Source organism: Triticum aestivum, chromosome 3A (genome assembly GCF_018294505.1).
Source record: "Triticum aestivum cultivar Chinese Spring chromosome 3A, IWGSC CS RefSeq v2.1, whole genome shotgun sequence".
In the NCBI taxonomy this organism is placed as follows: Eukaryota; Viridiplantae; Streptophyta; class Magnoliopsida; order Poales; family Poaceae; genus Triticum; species Triticum aestivum.
Genome location: NC_057800.1, coordinates 597,171,818 through 597,181,894, shown reverse-complemented (window position 1 = coordinate 597,181,894; position 10,077 = coordinate 597,171,818). Strand labels below are relative to the sequence as shown.

At 50.8% G+C, this 10,077-nt stretch overlaps 1 protein-coding gene across 1 annotated transcript; it reads right to left on the bottom strand.

The window, feature by feature from the left end:
• Positions 1–369: 369 nt before the first annotated feature.
• On the bottom strand, positions 370–2,681 carry LOC123062470 (laccase-3). The gene is made up of 3 exons (XM_044486003.1): positions 2,477–2,681; positions 1,841–2,366; positions 370–1,731 (listed from the first exon to the last, which is right to left on the bottom strand). Exons 1-3 carry the CDS (start codon positions 2,564–2,566, stop codon positions 647–649), a joined length of 1,701 nt encoding a protein of 566 aa, XP_044341938.1. The 5' UTR covers positions 2,567–2,681; the 3' UTR covers positions 370–646.
• Positions 2,682–10,077: the final 7,396 nt, after the last annotated feature.

Sequence of the window (10,077 nt, the reverse complement as noted above, 5' to 3'; positions counted from 1 at the left end):
TCGAGGCGTCGTCAGCCCACGTCTCGTCATGTCCTGTCATTACTGACAAGAAAACTGAAAACATTTGGGTCTATCCTATGGAGGCCAGAGGATATCGACGTTTTTATGATAACGTCAACCTGGCTGGAGCATAGGGTCAGAAAGTTTTTCTCCCATCATGGATGACGGTAATACTCTTCGGATATAATCTACCTCATCTTTGGTTGGCTTTTTTTGTTGTTGTAAAATAATCTTTTTTTTTTGTTATTGTGTTGAACAAGTTGTCAGTGTGATATGCAGAAGCTGGCCGGGCATTGCTCAGTTCAATTGTATCACATCGATATATCAATCAAATGAAATTGTCCTTCATACAAAAAGATCCTCCACATATGAGTTCTGGCTAATCAATGATGTTTTTTCTCTTTCAAATCAGCATATTTCGATCTTTGATGTAGTTACTGCTATCACATAAGAGTTCATTTCAAATAATAAGCTGATGAATCACTGAAAATACGCAAATTTACAGGGGAAGTTACAAACCATGATGGAAAATCAAAACCCCTAGTAGAAATACAAAATAAAGATCACAAATACCCCCAAATGGCAGGAACTGAGAGTAGAACGTGGGCAGCCTTCAATATTGCTGGTGTTGTATCTTTGCCGGTCATTAGCACATTGGAAGATCAACTGGAGGCGCCTCCAGTGACTGTAACTCGCCATACCCGTCCTCGACCAGAAACGCCATTGCCAGGCCCCAGGTGATGTGCACGTCGAGATGGCAATGCATGAGCCACACCCCCGGGTTGTCGGCGCGGAACCGGATGACCGCCCAGCCGTTCACGGGCACCGCCACGGTGTTCCGCTGCGGTGGGTTCTCGAGGTTGAACTTCGCGGCGTCCTTCTCGGCGTCGTAGTTGCCGAAGCCCTCGGCGAGGATGTAGAAGTCGTAGCCGTGGAGGTGGATGGGGTGGTTCTCCGGCGTGACGATGCTGGTGTCCTGCAGGACGACCTGCACCACGGAGCCGAACCTGAGCTTGTACAGCTTGGTCGCCGGGATCGGCTGCCACAGGCTCTGGCTGACGTTCTGCGCCGTGTAGTCGAACTGCACCGGCGGGTTGGCCGGGAAGTCGGTGGTGTACACGCCCGGCATGTCGTAGTAGTGCGCGTGGAGGAGGGAGGTGGCCTTGGGGAAGACGAAGGAGACGTTGTTCATGCTGGCCGTGAAGCGGGTGTTGTTGTTCGGCCCGGCGCACAGCTGCCCCGGCGCGCAGTTGAACAGCCCGAGGCCGACGGTGAAGAAGAGGTTCTCGTCGACGGGGCTTGGGATCTCGACCTTCCGCGGGCTCTTGATGCCCGCGGCGAAGGCCCTGGCGGCGCCGGTGTCGTTGAAGGCCGGGAGGGTCGGGAACGCCGGCGGGATCGATGGGCCGAAGTCGGTGGTGCAGCCGCAGTCGTACTCGAGGACGGCGGTGGTGGTAGTGTTGTCGAACGCCACGCCCTGCGTGGTGACGTAGCCGCGCGCGGCGATGTAGTAGCGCGTGGGCGCCTGGTCCATGGTGACGAGCACGTCGGTGGTCTGGCCCGGCGCGATCATGAGCACGGAGGTGACGAACGGCTTGGTGTAGGAGGCGTCGACGCCGACGACCGTCATCTTGTGGCTGGCGATGGAGACGAAGAGCTCGTGGTTGAGCGCAGAGTTGATGAACCGCAGCAGCGCCGTCTCGCCGGGCTTCACCGAGATCGCGGTGGTGTCTGCCAAGAGCCAAAGCGAACGACACACACATCGTCGTCAGTGTACATGTTCGTGTCACGCACGGTGGCTAGCTGCATCGCCGGCGAGATCATCAGCACTCGGCAGTACCTTGGCGGGAGCAGTTGTAGAGGTCGCCGGGCTGGCCGTTGACGGTGAAGGCGTCGGAGACGTTGGGCGCGCCGCCGGTCCGCTGCGCCTCCCGGATGACCTCGACGGGGTTGGCGTTCCACCACTCGCCGAGGAGGATGGGCACCTCCCGCGATGGCTTGTCGAAGGGGTAGGGCTTGTCCTCCCGGGGCCGGATGATGAGCGCGCCGTAGACGGTGGCCCGGAGCCAGGAGCTGTGGGCGTGCCACCACAGGGTGCCCTCCTGGCCCTCGATGGTGAAGCGGTACTTGTAGCTGCCGCCGGGCTTGATGGGGCACTGCGTCACGAACTCGGGCCCGTCCGCCCACCCCGTCCTGAACTGCCGGATGCCGTGCCAGTGGATGGTGACGTTGTACTGCGCCTGGTTCACGACGTTGACCACCAGCGTGTCCCCCTCCCGGACCTCCAGCGTCGGCCCCGGGAACTGCCCGTTCACCGTGATGATGTTGTGCTCCTCGCACAGCCTCTTCACCGGCGTCTCCTGGACCTTCATCGTCACAAAACAAACAATCAGCAAAGCCGTACCCAAAAACAGCAACGCCATTACCGCATTGCTGGTAGGAGGAGAGACAGGGAGGTAGGAATAGGATCACGTACGATGAACTCGTGGTGGTGCACTTTGGTGGCGCCGGCGAGCAGGGCGGACGCGAGGCAGCCGAGGAGAAGGAGGAGCCCGGAGGACGCCATTGCCGGCCCACCGATCGCTGACCGGAGATCGTCGTCTACGTCGGCGCTCTCTGCGATGGGGTGGTGGCTGGCTAGAGAAGGTCTTGTTGTGGCTGAAGGCTCGAGTTGAGTTGGCGATGAGACTTGCAGCGTCGAGGGGGCGGTATATATAGCATTCGCACTTCAGAAGAGCAGGGTTCAAATGCGATCGTCGTCGTGTTCCTGCCGTCGTCTGGCCTGCAGCTGCGGGTTGGTGGATTAGGTTGTGATTTCTCTGCGTGGGGAAGCTTTTCGCGGGCGGCCATGCTAGCTGCATCGATCGAAGTGACCTGCTTCGATGGAGGCCTCGCGTGTCATGTCAACCCTGCAGATGGTTTGGTGCACCCACTGGACTGCCCCCGGTTGGCGCATGCGCAGTGGTTTCACGGAGCAAGCGACTTACTTGAGAATGACACGAAAGGTGCGTTTTACTTTCCACCGTGCTTTTTGATGTGTGTCACATCCAGTTCGGTTGTACGACTCACTTGATCTGCGTCGAGTCTGGAAACATTATTGCTCATTTAACGGTCGGTAGTCATCGCAAAAAATGACATTAACCGTCGGTAAATAGGGATTACTTTTCTCTCGACTTGTGCGCGTCCACCTTGCGCCGTTTTCACAGCTTTTTCGCAAAGTCGACACTGTGATCTTCAATCTGTGCTATGCAAATCTTCTCGGCCTCTGTTTGCGTTATAATGTACCATTGTGATTTGTGATTGTGGTGGTTATGGTTAGCTGTTTTTCGTTTCACAGCAATCGATCAATTTTTTATCCCCTTTTCCTTCATCCCTACAGTCTTCATATGATTGACATCATCGGATAGAAGCGAGGCGAGCTCTGATACCGAGCCAACGATGGCGTGGTGAACACGAAAACACTGGGTAGCGACGAGGCAAGTTTTAATTGAGTCAGAGCAGACAATGTCGTTGATGTATGGGTAAAATGGTAGATTATGAAACAAGCTAATGGTCACTTGTTAGGGGCAACTGTCTCAATAGGCTAGTTTAGGGAGCTTTAATTCAGATCTAGGGCCACCGAAACTATGGTGTTTCTTCCCTCTCAAAACCTCATTTGACATTTTTGTCAATTTCAGCTGGTGGGTCTCGCTTATCAGGGCAATGTGTCTATAGACGAACTGCCACTTGAGACATGTCTTTTCTTGGAGCTGTTTCCAACATGTTATAGAGATTTTTTTTTTGGACGAAATATTGTGGTATGGAGCTTGACGGGTTAGTTGACAAACGCCTCACTTCCCCTATCCAAGGCAGCAACCCAACCCGCGGTGGCGACCCATTTATGTTTAAGCATACCCACTGTACAGCCGAAACCGATGCCGTTCGAGCATATGCGGCAAGTGAGCAATGTCCCATGCGGCACAACAATCAAATTAGACACAAATTGACAAATGGATAGACACTTCTAAATAGTGTACAAAGTGGTTAAATAATAAGTGGGGGGTACTTTGGCCATTGAATGCATGCAAAATGATATCTACCACATTGTTTTATTTTTATGTTCGAGGGATTTTTCATCCTTCATAGGCATCTTTTTTCAACTTTTGATCTATTCATAATCAATTATGGTAGTACAAAGAACACCTTGAGAAAACAAAAATTACAACTAGTTCCGTGAACCACTTAGCGACAACCATAAAACACTGGAGTGAGCTCAAGATGCGCCGCCGTAAAAGTTTCTCTCCATCGCTAGAGTCGGGCAAATCTTGTTGTAGTAGACAGTCGGTAAGTCACTGTGCTAAACACCCCACAGAATCAACACACCTGAGCAACAATCATCGCCGATGAAGAGAATTGTAGATCGCAAGGATCAAACCTGTAAACACTCAAACAAAAATGGATAAAGACCGGATGCAAACAGATCCACTGAAAACCAGCACCGACCGAATCCCGCAAGATCTGACAGAAACACACCTCCACAAGCCCTCCAACGATACCTAGACGCCTGTCATACAACCTCAACCAACGTGTTGAACCTAACAAAAATAAGAGCGGGGTCCCTCTCGCCGGCGAGGGGCCGAGGTCCTCCACACTTCCACAGCCCAAAGGCCATCGCAGATGACGCGGACCGGCGGCGACGCCGACGGAAAGAGGAGAAAAACATGGGGTCTTTTCATGTGGAGAAAAGAACGCGTCCTTCACAGGCATCTCTAATTTCAAATGTTACAAATGGTCAGCGGAGTTTGCTCACCATCTTTTTCCTGATCGGTTAATCTGCCGCTGTCAGAAGCTAGCAAAGGCAGAGAGCATACGGGCTACGCTTCATACCATAGCTTGCTAAAACTTACGGACAAAGCAACATGGTGTTGAAATTCAATGATTAGGAGTCAACCTTGACATTTTATACTATTCAATCTGTCCTACGAATGGTTGGCCAAATGGCCACCATAAAGATGCCAAGAGACTGAATTTGGTCGAAATGTGTATGTGTATGTGCCCATGATGGATTCGGGCTGGAGTCTTTTTGTGTTGACCTAGTACGTACCAAAGAGGTGGATTTGGTAAGCTACATTTGCTGCAGGTGTCAAATATTTGTTCCAACAACAAATCAATCTTGTGACGATGGCAACAATGGCAACCACACCTGATTGCTCAGTCCCACATGCCAAGCATGCCTCGTGCCTGCTTGGAAGCTAAGACTATACAACACCTCAGCCGCCATGAAACGAGTTCCCAACTCCTCCATCCATCCATCCATATACGACTCCCCCAAAGAGTTTGGCATCGATCAGTTTGAAGACTTTAAAGTCTACCACCGCGTAACCCTGAAATAGTAGAAAATTTCTCGATTGAGCTTTTAAAACCGGGTGTCCCTTTTGAATTCGTTCAGAAAGAGACGACGAGGTGCAGTGTTTGGCCAGTTCACCTGAATACCGATCTCTGAATAATGACACTAGAATAGCATCAGGTTCCAACTTTTACTAGAATAGCCTTGCCTTTTGATCTTCCTCCTGGACCGGCCATGAGGTAGCTCCGGCGACCAGCTGGTTCGTCCGAGGGGACGGACACGCCCTGCGAGATGCGTCAGAGGATCTATCTGATCTGGTCTGGTCTGGTGAGTTAGGAATGGCAGGTGGGAACAACAAAATTGCGCAAAAACAACAACCCCGATCCACCCCCCAAAAGCCCCAACCGACTGGAGAAAACTGTCCAGATAAGTACAGTAGCTGGGCGTGCAATCATCTCTGACAGCGCCACTTGATGATTGATCGTGTCTGATAAATAATTTCTTATTGGCCCTCCATGCCGCATGTGCCCGATTTCCTTTTTGGCGGAACGGTTTCGGGGGTTGGAGAAAAATGACAGGCGCCGCTGCGCATGGACCTTATTTTAATTGTGGTATAAGGGCTGGTTAAGGCATGCTCAATGTCTTCTAACCACAACTGCAAATGCGCTTTTACTCCGTAGTTTATGAAGTTGTTAATCTATCCGCTGGAGACTTGGGTTTCAATTTATCCTTGTGCTACGGTCTGGGTTCTGGCTATGCAGATAGAGTATAAACTTGGTTCACGTAGTTCTTCAATATTAGTTTTCTCGTGTCAGTATGGCGAATAAGAGCATCTACAACAGGGACTGTACCTCGCCATGGGCAGCCCGGCCCAACGCTGCACCCGGACCTAGATTTTGAGCCCAAAGGCCGGGCCGAGCCCAGGCCCGCCGTTTTTGCGATTTACTAAAGGGGCCGGGCCCAAGGCCCGAGTCTCGGCGGGCTTTTACACGTGTAGGCGGGGCTTGGGCCTGGTTTTCTAGGCCCAACGCTCGGGCCAGGCCGAGTCTGGGTTTTCTACGTCGAGCTTGGCTAGGCCCGGGCTGAGGGATGGCTAGGTAAAATAGGGACCATCAAACCTTTTATATATCCGGACGGACAGTTCGACCACAAAAATGCCACCCAACCGGACTCCTCAAATCGATCATATACGTCTGAGTTACCCGGCACCCCCACATCCAGCCCATACGTGAGGCAGATACGAGGGTGCCCGTATGCGTCCGCCACATCTAACTGACAGGTGGGCCCCACGTGTCCGTTGGAAGGTCACAAGTCAGCATTCACGCCGCCGCTCCGGTGCGCTGCCTGAGGAGCCAAGCCCGACAATTTAAGCCGGACGGCGAGCCTCAGCCCTAGCCACTCCCATCTCATCTCTCTTCCTCCCGTCCGCTCCTCATTCCTCCCCGACCTCGCCGTCCGCTGGTAGCCATGGTCCGCACCAAAATAACCTACTACGAAATGCTAACCCTAGAGCACTGGGCAAAGATGCAGGCACGATGCGCCGCTCATATTACGGATGACCTGCCTCCGAACTCTCCAAATGAGGAGGCAGTGCTGGAGCAGGAGGAGGTGGAGGCGTCAGATGAGGAGATGGAATAGGTGGAGGTGCCGGAGGAAGAGAAGGAGGACGACGAGGCGGATCCGGAGCCGGAATATGATGGATTCACCATGGAGGGCGCGCTGGCGGAGTTCGAGCTCGCCCAAGCCAAGAAGGCGGCGGAGCAACATGTCATCCTTGAGTCCATCCAGGACAAGCTGGAGGTGGCGGCGAATCGCCGCTTAATCCATGAGGTGGATATGAAGCGAGCAGCTCTTTACGGATGAGAACAAGGAGGAGGCACCAGAATTTTGCCTGGTCGCCAATGACCATGAGGCGGGCGACTCCAGCAAGGAGGTCATCCATATCTGATGACGAGTAGCTACTTCGCTAGTCTTTAAATATGTGCGTAGATGAGATGTTACATTGTGTGTAGTAGTATGGAAATGAAGACTATAGTTGCAATGGCTAAGATATGAGGGGTGGTCCGGCACTATCCGCGGATGTAACGGGGCCCACATTTGTGAACTGTGGTTGTAGATGCTCCAAGGTCCCCTCGAGTCTCCCCATCTCGATGGTTTTATCTGTGGCGGCGTCGATGGATTGCTGGCGTATTTTCTGTCTGCCATTCTAACATATGAGGTTATGGTCTGCAGGGTTTGTTAGTGGAGCGTCAAATTATCTTTGCAAATTGGTCTTCTAGCTTCGTCTTCATCGCGTTGGTGTGGGCTCCGGTGCTGGCGTGCTGCGCATGAGGAGTTATCCATTGGATTTAAGGGGTGAAAATTCGTTCTTCAAGGTGTTGGGTCGGCATCACTGGTCTTGACTTTTTTTCCGCGATCAACAACAAGTGGTGGCGTGAATGCCGACTTGTGTCCTTCTAAATTATGGACTGGCGGTTCGTCATCACAATGAAGCGACATGTGATGACGTACCATTGGTTCGTAATTTAGAAGGATGACAAGTTGGATTCAACAATGAAGTGGCATGCGGCAGCACACCATCGGCACATTCGGAAGGACGAATATGGTCGATCCAATGACTTTACAACGACAACAACGAAGCTTTTAGTCTCAAACAAGTTGGGATAGGCTAGAGCTGAACCCAAAATATATCGCAACTAACCCATGGTTCTGGCATATGGATAGCTAGCTTCCACGAACCATGTACATGATTAGTTCTTTTGTAATACTCCAATTCTTCAGATCTCTCTATACGGACCTCTCCCCTGTCAAGTTCAGTCTACACCGACCTCTCTTGAAATTATCATCACGCTTTAGCCGTCCGCTATGCACCGAGCTTCCGGAGGCTTGTGCTGAATATGCCCAAACCTTGTCAGCACGATGTTGGACAAGCTTCTCTTCCGATCCTTTCTTGTGTGGCCACATATCTATCGCTACACCTAACTATTGAACATGTCACATTTTAGTCGGCCAACACTCAGCACCATACAACATTGCGGGTCGAATCGCCGTCATATAGAACATGTCTTTTAGCTTTTGTGGCACTCTTGTCACAGAGAACGCGAGAAGCTTGGCGCCACTTCGTCCATCCAGCTTCGATTTGATGGTTCACATCTTCATCGATATCCCCATCCTTCTGTAGCATTGACCCCAAATATCGAAAGACGTCCTTCTGAGGCACCACATGCCCATCAAGGCTAATCTCCTCCTCCCAATGCCTAATAGTACCGAAACCGCACCTCTTATATGAAGGAAATATGCCCTAGAGGCAATAATAAAGTTATTATTTATTTCCTTATTTCATGATAAATGTTTATTATTCATGCTAGAATTGTATTAACCGGAAACATAATACATGTGTGAATACATAGACAAACAGAGTGTCACTAGTATGCCTCTACTTGACTAGCTCGTTGATCAAAGATGGTTAAGTTTCCTAACCATATACATGAATTGTCATTTGATTAACGGGATCATATCATTAGGAGAATGATGTGATTGACTTGACCAATTCCGTTAGCTTAGCACTTGATCATTTAGTTTGTTGCTATTGCTTTCTTCATGACTTATACATGTTCCTATGACTATGAGATTATGCAACTCCCGTTTACTGGAGGAACACTTTGTGTGTCACCAAACGTCACAACGTAACTGGATGATTATAAAGGTGCTCTACAGGTGTCTCCAAAGGTACTTGTTGGGTTGGCGTATTTTGAGATTAGGATTTGTCACTCCGATTGTCGGAGAGATATCTCTGGGCCCACTCGGTAATGCACATCACTATAAGCCTTGCAAGCATTGCAACTAATGAGTTAGTTGCGGGATGATGTATTACGGAACGAGTAAAGAGACTTGCCGGTAACGAGATTGAACTAGGTATTGAGATACCGACGATCGAATCTCGGGCAAGTAACATACCGATGACAAAGGGAACAACGTATGTTGTTATGCGGTCTGACCGATAAAGATCTTCGTAGAATATGTAGGAGCCAATATGGGCATCCAGGTCCTGCTATTGGTTATTGACCAGAGAGGTGTCTCGGTCATGTCTACATAGTTCTCGAACCCGTAGGGTCCGCACGCTTAACGTTCGTTGACGATATAGTACTATATGAGTTATGTATATTGATGACCGAATGTTGTTCGGAGTCTGAGATGAGATCACGGACATGACGAGGAACTCCGGAATGGTCCGGAGATAAAGTTTGATATATGGGATAGTAGTGTTTGATCTCCGGAAGGGTTCCAGAATTCACCGGAAGGGGTTCCAGATGTTTCCCAAAATGTTTGGGCACGAGAACACTTTATCTGGGCAAAAGGGGAAAGCCCACGAGGCTTTTGGAAAGTGCAAAAGGAAGTTTTGCGGAGACCAGAGGCTAGACACCAGGAACCCTGGCGTCTAGGGGGTAGACGCCGGGAACCCTGGCATCTAGCCCTGGAGTCCGAGAAGGACTCTTGCCTTTCGGGTGAAACCGACTTTGAGGAGGCTTTTACTCCAAGTTTCGACCCCAAGGCTCAACATATAAATAGAGGGGTAGGGCTAGCACCCAAAAGACATCAAGAAACACCAAGCCATGTGCCGGCAACCCCGTCCCCTCTAGTTTATCCTCCGTCGTAGTTTTCGTAGTGCTTAGGCGAAGCCCTGCGCAGATTGTTCTTCACCAACACCGTCACCACGCCGTCGTGCTGCCGGAACTCATCTACTACTTCGC

Coding starts and splice junctions, on each gene's coding strand:
- LOC123062470 (XM_044486003.1), bottom strand. CDS start 2,566: ATGGCGTCCTCCGGGCTCCTCCTTCTCCTCGGCTGCCTCGCGTCCGCC. Junction 2,367..2,476: donor TGCACCACCACGAGTTCATC/GTACGTGATCCT, acceptor GTGACGATGAAG/GTCCAGGAGACGCCGGTGAA. Junction 1,732..1,840: donor CTACAACTGCTCCCGCCAAG/GTACTGCCGAGT, acceptor GGCTCTTGGCAG/ACACCACCGCGATCTCGGTG.